At 47.7% G+C, this 26103-nt stretch overlaps 3 protein-coding genes across 19 annotated transcripts in view; 1 reads left to right on the top strand and 2 right to left on the bottom strand.

The window, feature by feature from the left end:
- Positions 1-129: 129 nt before the first annotated feature.
- On the bottom strand, positions 130-5004 carry ELOVL1 (ELOVL fatty acid elongase 1). Of its 4 annotated transcripts, none has more exons than XM_036893050.2 (8): positions 4847-5002; positions 2254-2313; positions 1884-2074; positions 1642-1722; positions 1451-1507; positions 1265-1370; positions 1039-1175; positions 130-864 (listed from the first exon to the last, which is right to left on the bottom strand). In XM_036893050.2, exons 1-8 carry the CDS (start codon positions 4935-4937, stop codon positions 643-645), a joined length of 945 nt encoding a protein of 314 aa, XP_036748945.2. In that variant the 5' UTR covers positions 4938-5002; the 3' UTR covers positions 130-642. The 4 variants fall into 4 exon arrangements, with proteins under 4 accessions (XP_036748945.2, XP_036748946.1, XP_036748947.1 ...); XM_036893051.2 differs by lacking the exon at positions 4847-5002 and adding an exon at positions 2884-2976; XM_036893052.2 differs by lacking the exon at positions 4847-5002 and adding an exon at positions 2671-2853.
- Positions 5005-9322: 4318 nt separating this feature from the next.
- Positions 9323-25620, bottom strand: MED8 (mediator complex subunit 8). 9 transcript variants are annotated; one of them, XM_036893120.2, is made up of 8 exons: positions 25485-25620; positions 24139-24257; positions 23341-23485; positions 22710-22856; positions 22428-22509; positions 21810-22058; positions 20962-21031; positions 9938-10044 (listed from the first exon to the last, which is right to left on the bottom strand). In XM_036893120.2, the coding sequence occupies exons 1-7, from the start codon at positions 25488-25490 to the stop codon at positions 20967-20969; spliced, it is 813 nt and encodes a 270-aa protein (XP_036749015.1). In that variant the 5' UTR covers positions 25491-25620; the 3' UTR covers positions 9938-10044; positions 20962-20966. The 9 variants fall into 9 exon arrangements, with proteins under 9 accessions (XP_057356106.1, XP_057356105.1, XP_036749015.1 ...); XM_036893121.2 differs by lacking the exon at positions 9938-10044 and adding an exon at positions 10054-10322; XM_036893118.2 differs by lacking the exon at positions 9938-10044 and adding an exon at positions 10054-10342.
- SZT2 (SZT2 subunit of KICSTOR complex) overlaps positions 25596-26103 on the top strand; it is a 50770-nt gene continuing 50262 nt past the window's right edge. For 5 of the 6 annotated variants that reach the window (XM_036893106.2, XM_057500119.1, XM_036893111.2 and 2 more), the window contains exon 1: positions 25600-25721. In XM_036893106.2, coding sequence (XP_036749001.1) covers positions 25695-25721 — 27 coding nt within the window. In that variant the 5' untranslated portion in view covers positions 25600-25694. Of the gene's footprint in view, positions 25722-26103 lie in introns of all 6 variants that reach the window. The other variant, XM_057500120.1, reaches the window with a different exon arrangement.

A 26103-nucleotide genomic window follows, 5' to 3' on the forward strand; every position in this document is an offset into this window, starting at 1 on the left:
TCTCTACTGTGATGAGAGCTAGAAACATCCATCCTGTGGAATCCTTGACCATCCCTCCTGCTTGCAGACAGGGCTAGCATGCTTTGCACCCAACCTCCCCTGTTCAAACATGTACACACACACAGCCTGCTGGTTTCCTCTGTCACTTTTAATGAAAATATGAGTGAGCAGCCTCCACAGGCTGTATTTCCAAGCCCATCAACCACCCTGACCTTTGGCCAGGAAGCTTCTGCTTCAGTGTGGTGTGGAGAAGGAAGGAGCCTGGGTTCACAGTGACAGATTATTGCTGACCTCTTCGGTGTGAAGAAAAAGGCCACAAGACCCTGCTGGGGGCCAGCCCTGAGTGTTCCTCTCCCAAACTTAAGGCAGGGAGTGGGAAGTAAGAGTTCAGCCCTTTCAGCCCTCAGCTCTGGAGTGGCCGAGGGCAAATGAGGCCATGTCCGTGGGGCCAGCTGGGAGAAGTGGGTGAGGAACGGAAGCGGTGGTCCCTGTGTACCAGCTGTGGGGAGGGGAAGGCCTGTCCCCTGCTCAGTCCTGACCACAAAAGCCCTGGTCACAGGAGTAGGTAAGGAGGACATGACAGATGCTGCCCAAGGTGCAGTCCTGAGGCACTTAGGTGGGCACCTAGCTAGGCCATGTCTCTCAGTTGGCCTTGACTTTGGCAGTACCTGGAGCTCCATTTTGTTGAAGTACACGAGGCAGCCGTTTGCCTTTGGTATAAGAGTGATACCAGAAATTGGAGAAGAGCAGGAAGAAGATGGTACCATACATCCAGACCAGGTGGATGATGACAGGGTACTGGTAGTTACAGCTGGCCATGAAGTAATACTGGGAGATGTGCAGTGAGACCAGGACAAACTGGATCTAGGAGAGAGAAAGGCAAGGGTCAGAGGGAACAGGGAGTGGGCTTAGGCTGGAGGAAAAGAGACTGAATACTGAATGGGGAAGGATGGGTCAAAGGTGAGGTAGGTTGGATAAAGGTAGAATCCAGACTAGGAATGTTGCGGGGATGGTTATAGGCTGGCCCAGGCCCCTCACCAGCTGGATGGCTGTCATGTGCTTTTTCCACCACAGGTAGGGCTGAGCCACAGGGCCAAGGGCAGACAATCCATAGTACAGGTACATGATGACATGCACAGAGGAGTTTATCATGGCGTGGAAAGAGCCCATTCCACCTGTGAGTGGACAATGAACAAGGTCAGGAAAGTTAAGTGTCTTGTCCCCAGAGCCTGCTCCTCTTACCACCATGGCCTTTACCACTCACCTGGGGCAATTTTTACCCCCCACCACCAGCTCCAGGGAAGCACTGAATGGTGGAAGACATGTAGGAAGGTCACCTGTCCATCTTTTTTTCGGAGAATAAAAATCACCTGAAAGAGTGGAGCAGGGGTTTCAGAGCCAGGGCCTCTTGCTCCTTTCACCCCACGAGTTCTCACTTCTGACAACTCACTGTGTCCATGAGCTCAATGAACTTGGAGAAGAGAAAGAGCCAGGCCACTCGAACCATCTGCAAGAGGAGAGGTCAGGGCAGGCCTTAGGACCACTGCACTACTCCAAGAGCCTCCCTAACTGGCCCAAAAACACAGATCCCACCCAAACTGCTCCAATCCCAGGAGACTTACCTTACCCTCCCCTACTTACCCTCAGTGCCTCTGGGCTGTTGGAATAATCCACAGGGTCACAGCGCCAGGTGTAGGTACTCAGCCAGCCAGACATCAGGAACTAGGAAGCATGTGGATTAGACCACTAGAGTTCCCTCCCTCCAACTAACCCTTCCCATTTGTTCTCTAGCTGAAGAAATGAATCCGAGTCTCTTCTGGAAAGGAGATGCCATGCTCTGGCCTAAGGCCCACCCCTAAAGCTTAGATATACAAAGAGCCCACCTCATAGACAATGTAGAGGGAGAGTGCCACCAGTGAGAAGTTGTAAACAATCATGAAGCCACGGAGCTGGAAGGGCTTCCGATTGGCCATGATTCGAGGCCCAAGTGAGACAACGAAGTACACGTAGGTCAGGAGGATGGAGGTCATTACCAGGGGGGACCCCATCAGAGGATAGCCCTGGATCCGGGGATCTGTAAATAAGGGTCAAAGGAGTCAGGAAGGGGTCAGGAGGTCTAAAAGTCCCCAGTAGGTGTACAGATATGAACGAGGTCAGGTCATAAAGGATCAAGGAGTTATATGGACTATCCATTAACAGTCCTGGATCCAGGGATCCCAGGGCAGAATGGGGGAAGGGTAGAGAGCATCATACCTGCATACTTCATCATCTCCCAGTACAAGTTCACAACAGCCTCCATCCTGGCTAAGGACTCTGGGAAGTATGGAAGGAGGGTGTCAGACAGGGCCTACCGCACCATCCCCCATCCTGCCCCGACCCCCAGACAGGACCCAGACCAGACAACTCCTGAGTGATGCCTCATGGAAGAAAGCACAGAAAAGTGAGAGAAAGGAATTGCTGGGGACAGGAGGAGGCAGCTCCGTGGGGCATCTGCTTCCTGCACATCCTGCCTGCCTGGGAAGGGCTGTTCCGCCCTTCCTCTCTACACCTTACCCTCCTCTCCTCACTCTGCTCCTCTCCAGAGGTTTTTACTTCCTGACCTCCCCTCCCCTCTTCCTCCACAAAAGAGCACTCAGTTTTGGTCTCTTTCCAGAGAGGCTTACTGCTCACCAACAGGGAACTCATCTCCAGAACGAACCGCCTCTCCCTTCCTTGCCAGTCTCCCACATCTCCGGCTCTGGGTCTTCTCTCCAAGAATCCTCCCCTTCAGCCTCTCCTGTCCCCTTTCAGGATGCTCGTCTCCAGCACAGTCCCTCCTGTCCCATCCTCCTCTCCCCTGCCAAGCCACTCCCTAGGGCCTCCTTGGCCCTCTGGGGCTCTCACCTCCAGCGTCTCCTCCTCTCCTGTCCTCCCCTGTCCTCTCTAGCACTCTCCTCTTGTCCTTCCTCTCTGGGAGCCTGGCTCTTTCAGACTCCTGCCCTGGCGGCTCCACCTGTCTGACTAGATCTGGCGGCAGCCCCGCCCTCCACCCGCCCTGCCCCCACTGCACTGTGCATGGGGTGGAGGGTGGGTCCAGGCCGCAGGTCACTGCCTGGAGGAGCAGGACCCACCAATATTGGGAAAGCCAAGTAAAGCCTGGGATTCATCACTCACCCTAGACCAACCAGATAAGCTAGTTGTAAGTTTTGAACCAGAAACCTCCAAGGGCTCCAGCCCCAGCCCTAGCCTTAGCCCAAAGAGAACTGCTGAAAACCCACACCCAGCATCCTCTCCTAAACTAGCTCCTGTAAATTCTCAGTTTGTCCTACTTCATAATGGGTACAATCACCCTTCTCTCCCACGGAGGGGCCGAAAGCCAGTGGCATGTGAGGAGGTGTAGGGGTGGAGGAGGTCTCAGGAATCTTCCCCTCCTTCAGGGAGGGATCCTAGTGAGTTGGGCCCTCTCCCCCCAAGAGCCTGAAAGAATGTCAGGGGAGGGCTCACAGGGACCCAACGAGAGCCTGGCACTCTGAGACAGTCCGAGGGACAAGGCATTCCCTGAACAGCAGGGCAGCAGATACTCTGCGAGCTACGTGCACTCCAGTCCACCAGGTACCCTCTATCCAGAGAACAACCTGTGCAGGTACTAAGTGAAGAATACACCTTCTGACACTTCCACCAATGCTGCACACGCACCCCTCGTACACACACCCCTCACACATGCTCACCGGGTACACATGTCACAGATGCTCCCTAACCTCCAATCACCAGGGTCAGGTCCCAAGTCATGCACACATACACACCCTCTCACACACATCCGCTTGCCACACAGTTCTCCCCGACACAGATGAACTCAATGTTAGCACACATATGTACACACACAGCCCACACACCTCCTGCTGGCAACACCACCCTCCTCTGACATACGACCCAAACAGGCCTCCTCCATGGACTTTGACATGCAGCTTCTAACACTCAAACCTACCCTCTAACTATATTCACATGGGCAAACACAACCGAAACACACACATGCTTCTTCACAGGTCCTGCATTTCCATGTGCAAATGCTTATACTCACATGCTCAAACCCACATGCAGGTTTAATCACATATGTGGGTCATGAATAAACGTGGTCACATTAACACATACAGACCACTTAGAGATGAGTGAACGTAAAATTACCCACATCATATGCAGACACACACCTGCCCTCAGTCATGCGTACAGATCTCTTCATGGATGACAACCATTCATTCATTCACAATCAGCCTTTCGTCAGGTTGCCTGCTCTGTGGTAGGGCCTACCTGGCACTGGCATACGCTCTAACACACAGTTCCTCCCTGACCCATGTGTTTGCCAGCTTATCTCTCTGTCTCTCTCTCAACCACCACCCCAAGTTCACCACCCCCCCACACACACACACATGAACCCTGGAGGTCAGGAGTGGCTCAAGGCCCTGCAATGGACCTATCCCCAAGCTTACAGAGAATCTGGGTGTGTCCCCAGTAGGGGAACTCAGTTCTGTCCTTTTTTCCTTTAAAATGGATGGAAAAGAAAAGGAGACAGGCAAAAGAAGGGGGAGGGGAAGAGGAGGGAAAAGGGGAGCAAAGGGCAGGGAGGGGTAAGGGACAGAGAGGGGCAAGATCGGGAGGTGGTGGAGGAAGGCCAAGATGTAAGCAAACGGGGGCCAGGGGCAGAAGGGAGGTTGCTGGAGAGGCCCAGCCCCAGAGAGCTGGGACCTCCCACCCACTCTCCTCCGGAACAGCCTCGCCCACAGCCTGGGCAGGGCAGGGCAGGGCAGGGCCAGGCCATCCAGGCAGGGTGCCCGGGCCGAGGGCAGCCCGCCAGTGGAAGGTCCAGACTCACCAGTGGAGGCCAGGCAGGCAGTAGTGGAGGGCTCGGAGGGAGCAGGGCCAGAGAGAAGTCCCCGGAGCCAGCCTGCCTGCCACTTCCTCATCTGCTGGGCCGACTCTCTGTCACCAGAGGGGCACGGGGCGGGCCGGGTGGGGGGCGCCTGCTGATTGGGCCGCCGGCTGAGGCAGGAGGGGCCGTGCTGCCCCGACTCCGCGCGGCCGAAGAGGCGGGAGCGGAGGCGGGCCGCCAGGTCCCCGGCAGGAAGCCCGCCCAGCCCGACTCACCACCCCTTCCTCGGCGTCCCTCAGCCCGCCTGTCGGGTCTGGCTCTGGCCCGCCGACTGCTGCGTCTTCCTGACGTTCAACCCCGAATGGCCTTATCCTGAGCCCTCTGGTGATTGATCCACCAACTTGAGCAGCGCGTCCGTCTCCTGTCTGTGGCAGACCCACCTGTTACTGGAGACGGGTCCTTGGTCTCCTTGAGAGAAAGAATTCAACAACTGATGCGGAAAAGCCGTTGAGCATTAAGTTTATTTGGAGGTTTAGAATTTAAAGGATAGGGAGTATGCGGCCCGAGAGTTTGGGCGTAGACAGACCCAGAGGGGTCGCGCAGGGAGCAGTGGGGAGCCTTTTTTTTTTTTTTTTAATGTGAAGCGCGATGAATATTCATCAAGTGGGGTTAGGTTTCAAAGGGAACAGGTAAGGTCTTCCGGGAGTTCCAGCTTGCTCCACCCTCACGTCGGGAGGGGGAGGTTTCTTTACTATATTTGATTCTTGGACCGGCCCCTGTTGCGGGTAAGCAGGATTTTTACTATGTTAATTACTAGAGGGGCATTTACTATGTAAATAAGTGTATAATGTATTTTGAGGTGAAGTCAAGGTCAACTCCTCAGTGTTGGAAGCAGCCAGTTTGAGCCAGTCTATTATCTATACCCTCACTCTCCATACCATGGGAACAGCTTGTACAGGCTATGTTGAAGGCAAGCAAGCATCCCTCTCTTTTCCATCTTATGTTTAGCTACCTATCTACTCAAACACACCCAATTCAGGCCCCGGGGAAAGTTTCAGAGCTCAGCCCTTCCCTCAAAGTGCCCCCTTTTCAGAGGGTGAAACTGAGAGGTGGGCTAGAGGCAGTAACTGTATGCTAGGGGCTGACGTGGGGTAGCAGGGAGGCCTCAGCCTTAAAGAGCAGCTGGGCATGGAAGCCTTCTCTGCAAGCCTATAAACTTGGACAAACCCTAGCATTAGGAGTTGCTAAAAGGATTTTCTTGAATGGAGGTAGGAGATTACAAGTGACCTGGGGCAGGAACCCTGAGTGAGTAACTGCCTAAACTGGCCTTCCGGGTACTGAAAGGAAAAAAGGTGAAATGATGCTGCCTGTGGCTCAATGTAGTAGGGCTTGAAGGCTAAATGGGGCAGTTTGTTTTCATTCTGGAAGCAGAGGAGAAACAGCGGAGGCTTTTGATGGGGCTACAATTGAGCTTGCATTATCAAATACATATCAAATATTTATTGACCATGTACAAGACTTTTCAGTGCTGGTGACAGACATATCAGTGAATGAGATAGAGTGTTGTCCTTGCATGAGGTTTACCATCTAGCTGAGTTGATTCACTCTGGCAGCCAGTGTAATTGAGAGTATTGGAAGCAGACCAGGTGAGATAACAGCCTGACCTAAAGAAGGTTTGAAAACTGATCGGATTGAAAAGGCTGACACTGTGGATATCTGGAAGCTCTGAGAGTTGGAATCTCTATATATGCTTGGCTGTCTATCTTCCTTCACTCTCCCCTCCCTGCTCCACACACTCATCAACTAGACTGAACTATTGGGGTGAGACTAGGTATTGGCAAAATTAAATCTGTATCTCCAGCAGCTCCTGGAACAGTGCTTCACATACAGTGATCTGATAACTGCTTATAGGATTGGGTGGTGTAAAAGTGAACAGAATTAGGGGATTCAGAAGAGGCAGTGGTTTGGGAAAAACAGCATGTCCATAAACAGTGGGATGTAGCGATGTGGAAGTTTAGTGTTAGAGGTAAGAGGTACAGCTATGATCCAGCCCATCAGTACCTACCCTTGAAAGGAAATGGCAGAATTCAATTGTTCAAAAGGCTCTAACTTATTAGCAAGGTACACTAAGGCCTACCTGATCTGGCCCTCAGCCTCCTGTTATAACTACTATTCTCCTGGTCCACAGCCTATGCTCTAACTATTCCCCAAGCATGTCAGCATCTTTCCTACCCCCTCCCACTCCCACCCCAGGCTCAACACAAGGTACAAACACCTCTCCCAGGCAGGAAATCACTCCCTCCCCTTGCTCCCACAATCTTACTGCAACGCAGTTATCTGCATCCGCCATCGCCACGAGTTCCTCTCACCAGGAGCCATATTTTAGTCATCTCAATACCTCTACACCTGTCCCATTGTCTGGTTCATTTGACCCTCCATAATGTTTGTTGAGTGGCTATTAGAGTGAATGAGACAATGTAAGAAAATAGGAGAGGTCTAGGGACCCTGAGTCAAGTGTAGAGGACAGTAATAATTCAAAAGCCTTTCTACTTCCCTTGGGGTGGCAGTATCCATTGAGTCAATATTTATTGAAAGCCAAACGGGTTCAAGGTATAGCTTAGTGGCTTTGGAGTCACATCTGACTCCAGTTAGTACCTATATGACCTTATCCAAATTGCTGACCTCCATAAAATGGGAACAACACGACCTCTCTCCTAGGATTGTGATGATTAAAGGAGATCACCCACATAAAGTGTCGGGTACTATTTCTGTCTCAACATCTCACAGACAAGGTGGAAAGCAACTAATTTATCAAGAGGGTATATACTTGTATGTAGGTTCATGAGCAGTCATTTAACAAATATTTCCTAAACACTTACTGTGTGCAAAGCACTGTTCTGAGAGCACTATTGAGAAGTTTTGGATTAAGTATCCATCTAGAGACAAACTAGAAATGAACAAAGCAGACTTACAGATGATGAAATAGTCCAAGAGGTCAAACAGAGCATTGATAGGGAATGGCCTAGCCATTTATTCACCTGGACCACGTTGGTAAATTACCATAGCAAGCCTTCAATAAATGGTGATGCCCAAAGACTCACATCGTGCAGTTCCTGACCTAGTCCTACTCCTAGAAAGCATCTTCAAATATCTGATATAGACCACCTGTCCCCAGGGCCTGCCAGATGGCATCTCCATGGTGCTTGGGTTCCTGCAAAACATGCAGTCTGGAGAAGACAAACATGTAAGTTTCTAACTATAGTAGCAAGTATTGAGCATTCCCACAGAGATAAACCAGAGGGGTAGGAAACCACTGAGGGGGGGCCACCTTACCCCAAGGTAGGGGTTACTTCTTGAAGGCTTCACAGAAATGACACCTAAGCTGGGCATTAAAAGACACTTTCTAGGAAGCATGGAAATGCATTCCAGGCAGAGGGAAACATGTGTGAAGGCTTAGAAGCAAGAGAAGTGACAGATTTAGGGAGCTCTAAGTAGCTTGGTGTGGCTCCAGCTCAAAGAGCATATGGGTAAGGGCAGGAAATGTAGGCAGGAGTCAGTTTATGAAGAACTCTGTATGCCATGGTAAGAAGTTTGAATTTTATTCTGTTTGCCCTTTTCAACCCTGGCTGCACAATAGAATACCTTGGGGAGCTTTTAAAATATCAACGCCTGGCCCTCAAGATTGATTCTAATGGTTGTTTTTAATGGGAAGAGGCTGGAGCATGTTTATGTGCTGTGTGGAAGGGGACAGTGGGATCCAGCATACACGTGGAAGGATTAGCCAAAGGCTTTTGGGTAAAGAAAACACCTCTCAGACTGAAATGTATGGAAAGGAAGGGTAAATCTGACAGTGGACTAGGAGGAAGTGGGATCATTTGGGACCTGCAGGGAAGCTAAGTGGAAAGCCTTGGAGCTAAGTTCAGTGAAGGCTACCTACACCAGGATATAGGTAAACTATACCTATAGTTTATATAGCAGGTTGGTAAACTGGAGAAATTGAGGGGTCTAGGAACTCAGTTTTCATAAGGATGAAGGCCAGGTGTGTGGAGGGCAGGGGAAGGGGATACCCAAACCAACACCTAAAATTCCCTTTCTTCGTGGAAACTTCCTAATGGGAAGTGAGGTGACAACTTCCCCTGGGTCCCACCCTGTGTGTCATTCACTCACAGCTAAGGGGCGCTTCCCCATCCTCTCTTTCCCCAAAAGATAAAACCACTGATTTACTTTCTCCAAGGGCTCAGTCTGAAAGCCACCATCTATATGAACTCTTAACAACTCTATTCCAATGATTATTTGAGGCTTTATCTATCTCAGCAGAAAAATTAAACAGAAATAGGATCAAAGAGGCAGGAAAGGCAATTAGGAAAATGGATAAAGCTATACCTGTATGTGTATGAGTGTGTGTGTCTTGCCAATGGGTTTCAGCCCCGGGCAAGGTTGCTATGGATTCAATGTGACCAAAGAAATTGACAGTAAACATTCTTGGGGTGAAAGGGTGATACCCAACTTTATTTCCAGGTGGCAGGTCAGTCACTAGAATCCCATCCACTCAGAGCAAGTCTGCATGCAGCAAGCCGGTCTCTGCCTCTGGGCCCCTCTGTCTGCACAGCCGTCCTCTGGGCCTCTCTGCACAGTCGTCCCACACAGCCATCCTCTGGGCCTCTCTGCACAGCCGTCCCGCACAGCCTTCCTCTGGGCCCCTCTGTTGCACAGCTGTCCTCTGGGCCCCTCTGTCTGCACAGCCGTCCTCTGGGCCTCTCTGCACAGTCGTCCCACACAGCCATCCTCTGGGCCTCTCTGCACAGTCATCCCGCACAGCCATCCTCTGGGCCTCTGTCCTCGGTGCTGCCACCACTCTAGCCTCTGCTCTGCTCTCCTGCAGCCTTGCAGCCATGCCACTGTGTCGTGCCCAGAGCACTGGGCGGAGCTCTTTATATAGAGTCAGCAGCCATGTATTGCCCACAGGTGTGCAGTGAGCTAGTCAACCAGGGCCAGGTGAGACTCCTGGCCACAGGAACTCTCATTTTATCCACAGTGAGTGAGCAAGCAGATAGGGCTGTGGAGGGAGCAGAGTTCGGGAGGTGCAGGGGAATCGGCTAAGAACCACAGGAACTGAGGGTCTAGGCTGCTGGACAACACGAGTGGCAGGTAGAGATGGAAACTGCCACCTGGGGTTGTCTCAAGCTTCTCCCTTTCCCATCCTGTAAGGGACAAAGGTCACTCTGTACACAGTGCCCACACAGGGGAGTTGAGGGGAGGGCTGAGTCCACGAGGACAGGGGAGTCAGGTGAGGGTGAAGGGTTTGTCAGTTAATCATTCCATACATCCCTGGGTCTTAGCCAGATAACTAGTGTCTTCTGTCTGTGGCTGGGAGCTTGGCTGAAGGAACTGGGGCCGGAAGGCATCAGGAAGGTAGAAGGGAGAGACTGCATGCAAACACTCATCATATCATCCAAAATCTGGGGATCTGCCTGGACCCCTGAGGGGTCAGGAACAAGTCTGATCCATCAATGGGTAGCCAATGTCAACACACATGGGTATTAATCAGTGTTTGCTAACTGAACTAAGGAAACTCAGGTGAGGGGAGGGGGCTATGATAGAACCTGTAGAATGAGCTCTGGAGAGAGAAACAAGGAGAATTTTTTGGGGAGACAAAACAGGGAAGAGGTTATCAAGACAGAGGAAGGAGAGTTCGGAAGATCTAAAAGATACGTGAGAAGAGCCAAAAGGGGAAAAGAAGAAATGTAGCTTACTATTCAGTACTTTTCTCTGGCAAGCATGGGGCCAGTGGCTTTCCATATGTTCTTATGGTTCAATCCTGTAAGGTAAGTACTACTACTATCACCACTTCACAGAGGAAAAAAATGTAATCAGGAAGGGTGAAGGGTTTCCTCAAGGTCACACAGCAAATAAGGTGGAAGCAACACAGGTGTTCCAGACTAAGGGAAAAGTGTGCACAAAGGGATGGAAGCACAGGACAGGTGGAGAGAATTGCAAGTGATGCTGTTTTGCTAAAGGACACAGTTAATGAAAGGTTTTCATTGCTAGAAGGCAAAAAAGTTGTTGCCCCAAATCTTGAAGTGCTTTGAATGAGTCTGAGTTTTGTTTCTATTGGGGTGACCCTGAAAATTTTTAAGAAAGGGATGGGTATAAATTGGTAAGGAAGAAGTTAAACTGTCACTGTTTGCAGATGATATACATTGCACATGATATTATACATAGAAAACCCTGAAGACTCCATCAGAAAACTATTAGAACTAAAACTGAGTTCAGCAAAGTTGCAGAATACAAAATTAATACACAGAAATCTGTTGCATTCCTATATACAAACAACGAATTAGCAGAAAGAGAAATCAGGAAAACAACTCCTTTACAATTGCATCAGGAAGAATAAAATAGCTAGGAATAAACCTAACCAAAGAGGTGAAAGACCTATACCCTGAAAACTACAAGACACTCATGAGAGAAATTAAAGAAGATACCAATAAATGGAAACACATCCCATGCTCATGGATAGGAAGAATTAATATTGTCAAAATGGCCATCCTGCCTAATGCAATCTACAGGTTCAATGCAATCCCTATCAAAATACCAATAGCATTCTCCAACAAACTACAACAAATAGTTCTAAAATTCATATGGAAACACAAAAGACCCAGAATAGCCAAAGCAATCCTGAGAAGGAAGAACAACGCTGGGGGGATTATGCTCCCTAACTTCAGGCTCTACTACCAAGCCATAGTAATCAAAACAATTTCATACTGGTTCAAGAACAGACCCATAGATCATGGAACAGAATAGAGAGCCCAGATGTAAACCCACCCATATATGGCCAACTAATATACAATAAAGGAGCCATGAATATACAGTGAGGAAAAGACAGCCTTTCAACAACTGGTGTTGGCAAAACTGGACAGCTACATGTAAGAGAATGAAACTGGATTATTGCCTAACTCCATACACAAAAGTAAACTAAAGATAGATCAAAGACCTGAATGTAAGTCATTAAACCATAAAACTCATAGAAGAAAACCTAGGCAAAAATCTCTTTAATAAAAACATGAGCAACTTTTTCCTGAACACATCTCCTCGGGCAAGAGAAACAGAATAAAAAATGAACAAGTGGGACTACATCAAATTAAAAAGCTTCCGTACAGCAAAGGACACCATCAGCAGAACAAAAAGGCATCCTATAATATGGGAGAATATATTTGTAAATGATTTATCTGGTAAGGGGTTAACATCCAAAATATATAAAGAGCTCACATACCTCAACACCCAAAAAACAAATAATCCGATTAAAAAATGGGTGAAGAATCTGAACAGACACTTCTCCAAAGAAGAAATTCAAATGGCCAACAGGCACATGAAAAGATGCTCCACATTGCTAATCATCTCAGGGAAATGAGAATTAAAACCACAATAAGATATCACCTCACACTAGTTAGGATGGTCAACATCCAAAAGACAAGGAACAACAGATGCTGGTGAGGATGCAGAGAAAGAGGAACCCTCCTACACTGTTGGTGGGAATGTAAATTAGTTCAACCATTGTGAAAAGTAATACGGAGGTTCCTCAAAAAACTAAGAATAGAAATATCATTTGACCCAGGAATTTACCCTAAGGAAACAAGATGCCTGATGGAAAAAGACATATGCACACCTGTGTTTATCGCAGCACTATTTACAACAGCCAAGATATGGAAGCAACCTAAGTGCCCATCAGTAGATGAATGGATAAAGAAGAGGTGGTACATATACACAATGGAATGTTATTTAGCCATAAGAAAACAAATCCTACAATTTGCAACAACATGGATGGAGCTAGAAGGTATTATGCTCAGTGAAATAAGCCAGGCAGAGAAAGACAAATACCAAATGACTTCACTCATTTGTGGAGTATTATAACAAAGCAAAACTGAAGGAACAAAATAGCAGCAGACTCACAGACTCCAAAAAGGAACTAGCGGTTACCAAAGGGAAAGGGTTGGGAAGGAGGGGTGGGGAGGGAGGGAGAGAGAGAGAGCTTAAAAGGTATTATGACCAGCACACATAATGTAGTGGAGGCATGAGGAAGGCAGTATAGCACAGAGAAGACAAACAGTGACTCTACAGCATCTTACTATGCTGATGGACAGTGATAGCAATGGAGTGTGGGGGCAGACTTGATAATATGGGTGAATGTTGTAACTACAATGTTGCTTATGTGAAAGCTTGATAAGATTGTATATCAATGATACCTTGATAAAATAATTTTTAAAAAGATTGTACATCATGATACTTTAATTTAAAAAAGGGGGGGTTGTGGGTATGATCCCTGTTGTATTTTATGAAGACACCTGGTGACAGTGAGGTATAGTATCAAGAGAAAGCAGAGGCAGGGAGACCAGCTCAGAGTCACAGGTGTGACACAAAGAAGGCCTGACCTAGAGCAATGGGAGTGAGAAGAAGGGGTAGAGCAGAGAGAGGACCCAGGATCAACAGCAAGCTGGATAACTCAGGTGGGGCAGGAAGGAGGAAATTAAAGCAGTTGGGGACTTTCTGAGTACTGTAAGTTTAGGAGAAAGGAATGGGGCTTGAGAGAAAAAGTCCAAGGATTCTCTGTAGGGATGAAACCACCTGAAATAGACTGTGGTAGCTCAGACACTTTCCCGTCCCCTTGCTTTCCATCTCCTTTAAGGAATTCGCGCCCCCCTGAATTGGTCCATTAATCATGGTATTCTCCTCACTTCCCTCCATCCAAGCTCCTAATGGCATGTAATCCAAGCAAGAACAGAGCTCTCCATAAGATGAGCTCTACTGCTGTAGAATACTGAAATGCAGGAACAGAGAGCCTAGACAACACTGGAGGCCCTGAGCCCACCTAGAGCCAGTCACCCTTCAACTTCCCTTCCACATAAACCACATACAATTGGGTCCCCTTTTGCTTTTGGTTAAGCTAAGTTTAAGTGTAATGTGTTGGAATCAGAACAGTACAATATACCATGCAATAAAAATGAGATTGCTCAGAAGAGAGCAGAGAAAGAGGAGAATAGTAGTTAGCATTTGTGTGCTGACTGAATGCCTGAAGAGCCTTGTATATCCTAAGCTTGGACTTACCCTGTACAAAGCTAAGAGCTACTAAAAGGTTTAAATTTAATTTTAAATATGCTCAGCTTCAGGTAATTGAGGCAGGTGCCATAATCCCACAGAGGTTCTTGGAAGTGGAGTAACTTGCCTAAGGTCATACAATGGATAAGTGTCCAGTCAGCTATAATTTAAGAATGGTCAGGCATACAGGGAACAAGGTGGTAAAGACTTCACAGGAGTAAGTCTTCACTGAAAGGATGAATTATTCACTAGGTGAACGAGGAAGCTGGAGCAGGTAAAAGAGAGGACAGCCATTCCAAGCAGAGGGCAGAGCATGGGCAAGCCACGGATGTCTCGGACAGCACTTGACCCCCAGGTGTTGGCTATAGCTGAGAACTTGCAGTTTAGTGGCAAGAATGATGGAGTTGCCACAACAAAACAAAGCCTAAAGGACTGGTGGTAAGTGTGAAGGGAAGAGGGGCAGGCATGGAGCTCTGGTTTGTGATACCCAATGAGTTACACATAGCCACCCATGACCACCTGAGCCCAGACCTAGTAAGCATGGAGCAATGAGGACAGAACTCATCACCACAGCATTGAGAGTGGTGAAAGGCCCAGTTTAGGGACAGAAAATAGGCAGACTGTGGAACTGAGTCTTCATCTAGTTTGGACAAGGAAAAGATACACATTAGAAAGGATGAAAAAGAACACTGCAGGGAAGGGAGCTTGTCATTTGGTCTCAAATGACACACTTTTTAGAAACCAAACTGGACTCTAATGGAAGGGTATAGGTGACAACTAAGTAGGAGAAAGACAATTCACAAAACTAGATTGAAAAATAACTCGTGTCAGGCAAGTCAACATAAAAATGTTGCAGTGCCTGCTCTGCATGCTGTGCTGAGGAAATACCAGGGAGGATGAAATACACACAAATGTTCTCTCCTAGGCCGGGCTCCTGAGATGTGAGACTAGATGTAAGCACAGAGAAGCTTCAGAGGGAGGAAGGTTATGTCCTCATAGAGGGATTGGTTAATTATTGACTCAGGCAGCAATCACTGAGAGCAGAATTCTAGACACTACACTGAGGATAGCTAATACTTATTGAGTTTCTACTATTGTCAGGCACTGTTCCTAGCACTCTCTGTGTATTAATCTATTTTAATGTCACAGCACCCCTAAGAAATAGCCTACATTATCATCATCCCCGGGAATAAAGAGACTGAGGCAAGAGAGGTAAATTAACTTGCCCAAGGCTACAAAGCTAATAACAGCTAGAATTTGAACCCAGGCAAGTCTGGCACTACGATCTGTTGTTTTAACCAAAATGCTATATTATATTATCTTTCCAAAGTCAACTAAATCATAATAATAGTAATAGTAGCAGCTACCATGTATAGTGTTTATAGTCAGTCAGATGCTCTATATGCCAATCACACATTTCTTGCCAAAGATCACACAGCAGTCAGGCCGAAGAATGGGAGTCCAAACCCTGACAGTTCAGGGTGCTTGAACTTGCAAGACAGAAGACAGCAGCAGGAGCTGGGATAAGTCTGTCAAGGTACAAATGTGGGACATACAAGAGGTCACTCAGACCATACCTGGTTGGACAGGCACTGCGCTGTGGACAGGCTGGGTTGCTGGGAAGCTTCACAGAGGAGTGACTCTTAAGCTGAATTTTCAAAGATGATTAGCATTCATCAGACAGAATGATGGGACAAAGTGTTCAGTGCAGAAGGAACAGTGGGAATAATGGAATGGATGCCAGAAAGTTTTGTCATGTTCAGAAACCTTCAAGCAGTTTAGATGGTTTGGGAATAGAGTGGGTTAGCGGGACAATATAGAAACTAAATTAAAAGAAGAAGTGAGGGGACTAGACCACATAGAATCTTACTTGCCTTTCCAGTAAACTTCAGCTGTTTTTCCAATGAAGTAAATGTAGTGAAAAATAATAATAATAATAAAGAAGTGTCTCCAGAGAATCTGGTGGCTTAGTCCAAAGCTCTCTAGACTAGTAGGAATGTTTTCAAGTCGGTTGTCTCTTAATAAATGCATGATAACTTTGCACTGTTTATGTTACTTACCCTTGAGAAAATGGTTTCATCCTATGACTTTCAGTATGCTTGGCACACTGCACCTACCCACCTGCCAGGTACGTGAGCCCCAGTTTGAGAAACAGCAGGAGGAAATCATTAGATTTTAATCAAAGGAGGAATGTGATCAAATCTGTGGTTTAGAAATATCTGTCTGGCAGCCATATGGAAGACTAGTTGGAATAAGCAAGATTGGAGACAGGGAGTCTGAACACAACTTTGAGGATGAGAGGCCCATGGCCTATACTGCAAGGCAGGATGGATATTGGGAAATAGCACTGACAACATTTGGCATCTGACTGGCTATCAGGGTCTGGGACACAAAGGGAGAAGAGTTTAAGATGGCTTCCTTAGACTTTGCTTATGTCACATGTAGGAAACCAGAAAAGAAACAGGTTTGGAAAAAAGGATGACTGGATTTGGAAGTTCAGAACCTGAGTACCATATGGGCAGAGGCCCAATAAATATCTGCAGTTCAGCAGAGGTCTGCGCTGAAAATAAAAGTTAAGAGCATAAAAGTGGTAGTCACAGGAACAGCAGGTAGAGTAAGAAGAAAAGAGGGTTAAGGACAGAGTCCTGAAGAATAATGACATCCAAGAAGCAGGCAGAGGGACAGAAGGCCAAAAGCTGCAGAAAGGGAATAGTCAAGAGAGTCAGGAACCAAGGCAGGGGAAAGAGATGAAAAGGAAATGGCCAGCACTATTAAACAGACATTGTGGAGATTGATGAAGATGAGGATTGAAAAAAATTCTGGATTTAGCCATTGAGATCAACAGTGAACTTTGATAGAGTAGTTCGAGGAATGGTGGAAGCAGAAACCCCACTTCAGGGGCTGACAAGGGAATGGGCGGTGTGAGAGAAGAGATGGTGATTGTAGGCTCTTTATTTCCCAAAAGTCAGTTGAGTAAGAATGTGGGGTCAAGAGGGATTAACATGGAAGAGGCACTAAAAGGAAGCTAACGAGGGCCATGAAAATGGGTGCAGCCCAGATAAATTAGTAAAAGAACAAGGATGGTCTACATGTGGGGGCATGGGCAAGAGAAGGTGAAGAATCAAAATGACTACCAACTAGGGAAATTCAGGTGCAAGCGAGGGAAGGCAGCGGAATGGCAGAGGGCAAGAAGGAGGGGCCCCCAGGGCTCTTCAGGTTTGATTCAGTAGGGATCGCTACCTTCACATGGGCAAAGTGGGATTTACTGCTTGTAAGGGAGGAGTCTCTCTAGTACACACTTCTTGCCAGGGCAGAGAGGAGTAACTTCTGACATAAAATCCATGTATCTCTGGGGTAACTCACAACCTCTTTGATAGGTTTTCACGAGAGCACTAGTGTAATCTAGAAAACAGTTTTAGGAAAGTGGGTCTAGAGGGATGTTGGTATGTTAAGTTGCAGGTGACAAAGAAGGAACTTTAGGAACAGTTTGTAGGGAATTGAGGGATTTGGGGGCTGATCTAGGAAAAATCGGGCCTATTTTATATAACATAGTCATGCAATGTTATTGAATAGAAAGAAAAAAATGCCTGGGGTCAAACAGAATCATTGCCAAAGACTTTAAAGCTAGGAAGGATCCCTGAAATTACCCAGGTGAGAAAACTAGGTCCAAGGAAGTCAGGTGCACTTGCAGAAGCTGCCATGGCCGAATGGTAGGGGCCATCTTGAGAGCATGTGACCTCATCAAGAGACCGCAGCAGATCCAGGATCTGCCTCAGTCATCCAGGAGCTCAGGAATGAGAGAGAGAGAGAAATTAAAGCGAAGAAGAGAGGAAGTTTGTCCTGCAGGACAAAACACACGTTGAAGTGATGGAGTGCTGTCAACCTAACAGGTGGGTTGGGGAGTCTGCCTTTTGTGCCCATCAGAAAGCACCCCCTGTAGGGCAGAAAATTCTCTCCAAGTGTTAGTCTGTGTGTTCGAGGTGGTCAGGCCACAGACACATTAAGCCTCCACAGGTTGGCACAGTGAACCCTTAGGACTGAATCAAAAAAGGACCACAGCCCCTGGCCCCAGTCCATTGCTTAAGTTCAATAGGCTGTTACCCCACATCTAAACAGATATAAGAAAATGCTCATCCCTTAGTAGTTTCTCTGGACAGTAATCAGTTGACTCAGGGTGGGCATTTGGAAGAATTCAGCCTCCGTCCTGCCTGGTGCTGGGATCAGCTCACACGGCTCCTGTGTCCACAGGGCACAGAGAAAACATTGTCCTTAAGAAGGATTATTCTGTACAAGAAGCTCAAACAAAGGGAGAGGTTGTTCCCAGCTGCCTGGAGGCGGCGAAGTGGGGGTGGGAAAAGCAGCCAGCCTTGCACTAGGGCATTCCTGCGGAGTTCAGCTTCTTCCCTTCAACAGCAGGACAGCAGTGGGCGATACACTGCTTCTAGCTTGGTCCTAATGCCAGGACTCACTATGGAGTTGGAAGAAGCACTTAGCTACGACCTATCTGTCTTGGCTGTTTCCCAAGAAAATACAAAGTTAAGAGGTGACCTGGCGAGGTAGGGCAACAACAGACACCCGAAAGGGAAGAGAATGAAGTGACGGGGGCAACGAGCAAAGGGAGGTTCAGCAATGACTGAATCCCAGCCTCAGGGCAGAGGTCCTAGGCAAGAGGTTAAGTTTTCACCTTCGGCAGAAAGAAATCAGTGCTGTAGTAAAGTCTTGAGGTTTCAAAGCTGCTGCGTCTTTTTCCATCCTAGACATAAACCTGACAATGGCCTAGTCTCATTCCCCACGGGCCCCAAGAGTAGGAGAAAGCACAGTTCTCAGGCAAAACAGAGCAGTCGGAAATTATAGGATACTACCAGAGCGGAGCAAGAGGACCATCTTGCAAATCCTAAATCTAAGTAAGCAGGTAACGTCCCCTTCGTCAAAGGAAACTCCGTATATATTCCCTCTTGAGGGAAAGGAGCGTGTTGGGGTGGGAGACACTCTCCATTGAGGTGTTTACCAGGTTGTATGGGCCCCAGAGCTGGCAATGCTACACAGAGTTGTTTACTCAAGGATTTGGGTGTGGGGGTTTTGAAATGAGGACATGTGCTCCCAGAGTGAAGACTACAGTGACATGAGTGCCTCCAGAGTGAGGAATGTTCACTTAAGGGCACAGGATGTAGGGGAGGTCCTGCATATACTCCTGCTGGGGCAGAGGACATCTCCACTCTGGGAGGACAGGGAATCCATTTCAAATAATATGGTGGGAACAAAGTCAGTATTAGCCTGGAACAACCAAGAAACCTGGGGTTGGTGCCTTACAATAGGAGAGATAAAGGACAACAGGACAAAAGATGTCCCGGGGGCTTAGAGCAGCACAGCTGGAACTCCACCTGACACAACCATTAGCTTTGGCATTTCCAGTAGGAAGGGATGAGGTAAGAATGTACAGAACATTTGAATGCACTGACAAACAGAAACGCAGATCTGTTGAGATGGGTGAAAGGTCTGGCACTGCCTCAGAGCTGACAACAGGACCCCTGTGCTGTTGTATACTATGGTCAGTGAGTATGGGTATCATTTCTTGTCTCGATGGAACAGGACTGTGTGACATCTGGGCCCTTTTTCCCAGTCCTTTGCTGCCACAGCCTGGCAGAATTCTGCCTGGCAATGAACAAATGCCAAAGTACTAGTATGTGACAGAAGAGAACAGAAAAAAGGCAGCTGGAAGGTATAAGCAGGCCCTCCATACCTCTTAAGACTTTTAGATCAAAGCTAATCAAAGAAAAGAAAACTTCATGGAGAATTTATTAGAACTGCCTTGTAGAAATCTTCAAAGTCTCACCCACAGGCTTTGGTCCCTACATAGCTTTCTCAAACTGCTATCACATAACCTTGATACAGGGGCCATCAATTTAGGTAACTTTATTCAGAGAAACCTTCTGGTTTACTTCTGCTGACTCAACCCCTGCCCTTGTCTGCAAAGGAGCACTAAGACAGCCTGGCTAGAGGCCCAAACTCACTGCTCTTCAGCTTTATAAAAGCAGGCAAAGGTACTGGTGGCTGCTCCCTCCTGCCACCATTCTGGCTCTTATTTGAGCCACAGGTTCAGTGAACTGGAGGAAAGCCATCCTGGCTGGAGCCCAGGAACGAGGCAATATTATGAGAACAATAAAACCCTGATAAAAGACAATGTGCAGTGCAATTTCCCTCTCCTTCCAAAATAAGCAAAATGAGTCCAGGGAAGGGGCTTTTTCAGGTGCTAAGAAAAATCCTTTCTCACACAATCCTGTCTGCTAGAGTCAATTCCTGAGGAAGCCCCCACCTTCTGGCCTCCAGCATCTTCCTTCATGTGCATAGGGTGGGGTAAAGGATAGGGGACTTTATGACTATTTCCCAAGTAACAGCTGAATTGGCTTCTCAGAGGATGGAGAACACAGCAGGCCCAAGCTTCACTAGAACTGCAGGTAGAGTTTGTCTCCGCCCAGAAGCCTTGTCACCTGTAGCTCAGAGTGATGGCCAGGATGGAATCTAGGCAGAAGGGACTGCAGCAACAGAGTGCCTCTAAGGACACAGAGACTGAGAGTTTCTGGCAGCACAGAACAAGTACAGTCTTCCAAACAGAACAGAGCAGTCTATGATCTTGTGTCCATCAGCTTACCACTGACATTAAGCAGTACCGAATCAGGGTAAGTTCTGAATCAAAGAGTGAGGACAGTGAGAAGTGCCACAAAAACTCTTTGTTTATTGAATAGTCATTATTTCATACACTGTGCTAAGTATTTTACATCCATTTTCTCATTTTAATCCTCATAACAACCCTACAATGTAGGTATTGTCACCATCTCCAAACAAGAAAACAAGCTCAGAAGAATTAGGTTGCTTGCCCAAGGTCACACAGCTAGTTAGTGTTGGAGCTGGGAACTGTCTGTTGCTAAAAGCCCAAGCTCTTTCATTGTGCCCATCTAGGTCAGCTTTGGGCAAAAGGCAATTTCACTACCCAACACTGCAAAGAGCACCTGGGAGCAGAGGTTGCCTACCACACTCACCGCTGGTAGGGATGCATTGAAGCTGACTTGATGTTAGTTTTTATTCCACTTGGCATTTTCCCTAAAAGGAATATAAAGAAAGATACCTGAAGAACAGTTAAGACTTTCATGATGTATCAGAAATATGGTCCCTCCGGTTCCCTTTGGCCACCTTCTCTATCATCTTAGAACCTATGCAGCATGACCCTGGTGGGCAAAGATCGGAGTGTGCTTCCTCACTCAGCTCTCTCCCTGAAGGTGTTTAGGAGAAAAAGGCTGATATGGGGGAATTATGACAGGTATCAGAACACACCTCAGCAGTCTCCTGCTCATTTACTCCTGAAAAAGATAGTTAAACCCTATTTAATGTCACAGGTAAAAGAGTACATTCTTATTTTAGTTGTCCCTTTTCCTAGACAGCTTGGAAGAAAATACCTCCTCTAGCTATTTGCTTCTGAACTCCTCCAGACTGTTTTCATAACTACTAAAAGAGAGCAGGAGAGAAAAGAATACACGTAGCACTTGGAAACTTGCCTGCTTGTCAATTCCCAACATAATTACCAAATGGTCTTAAAGTCTATCAGTTTCCCAAAATAAATGGGACAGGGGGTAGTTCAAACACAGGTCTGAGATGGGGGTAGGAGGCAAGAGTAATTTCTGCTACTCAAAGTTATTCCTCATTATCTGGCATCCGTTACAGTGTCAAATGCAACTTTTACTCCTAAAAACTGTTTTCTGGGTCACAGTCCAAGGAAGAAGAGAACAGCTCCAGCTCTGGGGATGCTAGGAGCCCAGACAAACCAGCTTATTTCCACTTCACCACTCAAGGTATACCACCAGGTCAATCCTTGCCACCTTACCTGGTTGACCTGCTTGGGCCATCTGCACCCCACTGAGCATTGGCTGCTGCTGGCTTGGAGCTCCTGTCATCTGCACCTGCTGTAACCCTGAGGTTCCTGCAAGGATTGTCCCAGCTCCTGGCTGGCCTGACTGGCCAGGACCACTGCTGCCAGAAGGTCTCCAATTAGATAGTCCCTTCCCAAAGGCAACAGCTGCTACCAAGGCATTGGTGTCTGCAGGGTTAAAGGTCTGCTTGTTCGGCCGGAGACCTGAAGGAAAAGGGAAATGAGGACCCTAAGGTATACTTCTGGCCCTGGACTGAACTGAGCAGGAGGAAGACGAGTATGAGTACTAGGGCTTAGAATTCTGATTTCAGCAGCATCTAGACTCACTGGCAGCCCAGAGGAAGAGCCAGAGGACTCCCATGACTATCTCAGAATTCTCTCTCTTCATTTTGTCCATTTCCTCCACGTGCTCCAGGGATGGCCTTACATATAAAAAGCTAACAGAATAGATGCAAACCCTTTCTTGAGCAGTTCATTCTTACCTCTTCACTTCATTACTACCAAAACCACCATTCCTATTCCAGTGATCTTATCCTTCTTTCCTTCTCCATTTTGCCATCAAGCGCCCCATACCTCCACTCTCTGATTCTCGTTCCTCTTTGCTGATTTTCTCCAAAAGGTTTGAGCACATTTTATTCAAGCTCTGGATCTGCTTCTGCAACACACATAAATAAATTTTTCACAACAAACAAATTTCTTGGCCAGTAAGAAATGATTATGGGGAACTTTCTTCCTGTGCTCTTCCAAGGGCACCTTATGTGTAACCAGCTATGCATCCCTACCAGACAATAATGGTAATGCCAAGCTTCTCGTGAGAAGACCCAGGGAGTGGGGGGCAGCAGGGCAGTGACTCAGTCCAACCTGAGCTGCATCACCACCAATGCGGGCAGCATCTGTTGTTAGTTGCTTCTCTTGCTCTTCAACCTCAGGGTCAGGCTTGGTTCTCAGATGGTCGGGGACCACCTCATGGCTGAAAACAGGTACTCGTCCTTCAGTCTGCCGCTGTAAAATAGATTTTATTGATCCTCCTAAATACTTTAAGAAGATTCAGTCTGGCCTGATATATAGTTCCTTACACAGGCAAACAGGGCATTTTCAGAGAAAATAAAACCTAAGACTTAACAGCATCTAGTTTCCTAGGACACTATTGCCCTCACTCCATCCTCCATTTCTGTCTCCTCACACCCCTCTCTCTACCAGACCTAGGGGCGAATCTCTGCTACACTTTAATCAAAGACTGAAATAGAACATACTTTTGTTCAACATAGGTTGAGGAGAAAAGTTTTTGCCTTGGTAATAGGCCTCAAGTTTATTTGGCACTGTTTGGGAGTGGCTCCAGAAAGACAAAAGGCAAGGCCTCCAAAATGCAGCCCTCACTTTTTCTTGCTACACACTGTTTCACATTCAGAACTTCTAGAATAACCAACCAACAATTGTGCTCTAAGTCCTCATCTAAGAACTAATTTCCCAAGTTGTATCCTCTTACCATGAGATCTTCATCTCGGTCTGGGGACAGCACCAAAGGAATAATGACCTGATTACGGAACAGTGGTGTCTTTTCATGCTTCAAGACCTTGTTCAGGGTGTTCAGCTGTCCAGAGAGCAAGGCAAAGCTGTCCAGGACAGAGGGCCTGGGGGTGGTAAGAAGATGTCAGAATGTTCCCAGTAAGGTCATCTCAAAGGGATCCCTCAGGCTAGGGATACCCAGATTCACCCCAAAGAGACTTATAGCCCTCTGGCTGGACTAGATAGGAACCAGACTGGCTCACAGGGACTGAATGGTTAGAAAAAGGGACATGCTTTCAGTTTCCAACACAGATGGAGAAAAAAGGCAGTTCATTATTTGAAAAGGATGAGAAACAATGCCAAATAGGAACCATGGTTGCAATGTTATCACTAAACATTCAGAAACTATATAAAGCCACCTTCTGGGTCTGGAAACAGAGTAAGTTCCAACTAAAAGACTACGCAACAACTGTGGCAAGAGATCTAGTATGAAAACTATTCCTACCATAGCAGGAGGACCCACTCCCAAAGAAGTCAAAGGGTGAGAATTACAAGCTAGAAGGAAGCTGGGCTGAGAAACTGGGCATTTCTCTACTTGCCTGCCATGGAGGCCCTAAGCCAAACTCCACTTGTTAAATGTGGAGAAACCCAGCTCTTTCTAAACCTGAAAGTGTTTACAAAATGATAAATGGTTATATCACTGGAGATGTCCTATCCACTAGGAGGCCTGCCCCCCCCACCCATGATGCCCCCCACTTCTTGCACTAGCAACCCTTACCAGGTCAGCCGGTCATACTCGTTCTCCAACTTATAAATGAAACTCCCCAGTGAGTTCTTCAGATCAGCCACTTGACTCAGCAGTGCATCTAATGATGCCTCAAGCTGCTTCTCCTCCCTCTGCAAGAATAGAAGCAGGTTGGTTACCCAGATGGGCATGGATATTCATGACACAATACAGAGGAAGGCTGAAGAGTCAGGGTGACAGTGAGAACAACAGTCAATTAACACAGGATCTCCTTGGCATTGGAAAGTCAGGTTGTTTCTTCTCTTTGGTGTTTGGGTTACATACAGCCATCAACCCTTAGACCTTTAACCCATTCACCTGACCTCAGTTCCTACCAACCGATTCCATTCTTTCATCATCTCCTAATTCATGCCTAGTTTTTCTCTGTATTAGGTACACTGTATTCTCTTGCACTGAGAAATTTTCACCAGATCCAATGTCTGGGGTTTATTATCTTTTGTGCACCTCTGTAGCATTAAGCACTCCAGCTTCCACTGTCCATGAACCTGCCTTGAGTCTGACTGTTCTTGGCAATGACACAATCTGGGGGAAACCTAGGTATATATGATAGTTTCTCTGAATACTATCTCAATCTATAAGCATTTACCGACAGACTACAAGGTGCAAGAAACTAAGTGACAAATGAAAAAAAGAAAACAAAATGTACATGCTCCTAAGCCCTAGACAATGTTAAATGCTGGGGGCGTCTGCAAAGCATTTTCTTCCCACCTGCGGTCTCCAATTTTCTTTAATTTCTTCATTCTTAACAACTATTGCGCACAGATGGGGAAGAATGATGCAAAACCATCTTGCAAACGCGCGCCCAACATGAGTGACAGCAGCCTTGATCCTGGGTTCCACCAACGGCCTCAGATTATAATTAGCTTTAGCTTTTGGCCACCGTGGCTCCACAATTCCTTCACCCCTTGGACTTCTTCCTCTCCAATTATTGATCCTCTGTAATGTCTGAATCCAACAGCGTCCGTCCAACAGCCTGGCCGGGGCCTGAGTCAACCAGCCACTTTCATGAGTCGTCTTCCTTGAACTGCATTTCAACCTTCCCAAGTTACAACGTGATCCTTTCCCACACCCCAGCCGGTCTGCGCTGCCTCGTCCCCCGTGACTAGCCGCAGTCTCTGTCTCCTGTCAGAGGGGCTCCACCCCCATCTCCCATCTGCGCAGCTCCCTCCCCAGTCGGCTTCGCTCCCCATCCTGCGTTCCCTTATCCGTCAGCCGCGGGCTCTGCCCTCGCCTCTCAGCCCAATTCCTCTCGGCCGGCCCACCCTCGGTCCAGCTACCCGAAGCCAGACAGCGGACAACAGCCCCAGCCTCCTTCTCACCTGCATGGCTGCGGCAGTGGAGGGGGCAAACAGTTCCTCTTCCGGTTGCCATGTCCGCGAGCCGCTCTGGGAAGGCTTCTCCCACCAATAAGAAAACTCAAACCTCAGCCTTCCTGATCACTTCCGGTTCCGGCCGGGTGCGAGGTACCCGGCCAGGGGTCAGGAGTGGAACGCCTTAACTGGCCCGGGTCGGCGCGGGAGGGTTGTGTGATGGCCTCGGAGCGCCCGGAGCCGGAGGTGAGGGGCGGGCGGGCGCAACACTGGGCCCCGAGATACGAAGGGGAGGGTCTGGCGGCCGGGCGCAGCCGTGGCCTCCTCCGGGTCTGGGTGCTGCTGGGCCGTACAGCCTGGGCAGGGACCCGCCCAGCTCCGAAGGCCCTGCAATTGAACCTCGTCCCCGCGGTCCGCAATTTCCTCTGGGGGCGAGAAGAAACTCGTCAACTTGTTTTGTTTACCGAAATTTCGTACACGTCGCCGACTATAGTGCTGTCAGGTTCTTTGAGCTAATAGTGGTGTAACAAAACCTGTAGTTTGGTTTTCTGTTACAGTTTCAGTGGGCATCGCGACAGTAGACTAACTTTATTGGTGTCTGGAACAGCATGAATTTAGTTCTAGCGCT

Source organism: Manis pentadactyla, chromosome 4 (genome assembly GCF_030020395.1).
Source record: "Manis pentadactyla isolate mManPen7 chromosome 4, mManPen7.hap1, whole genome shotgun sequence".
Classification (NCBI taxonomy): Eukaryota; Metazoa; Chordata; class Mammalia; order Pholidota; family Manidae; genus Manis; species Manis pentadactyla.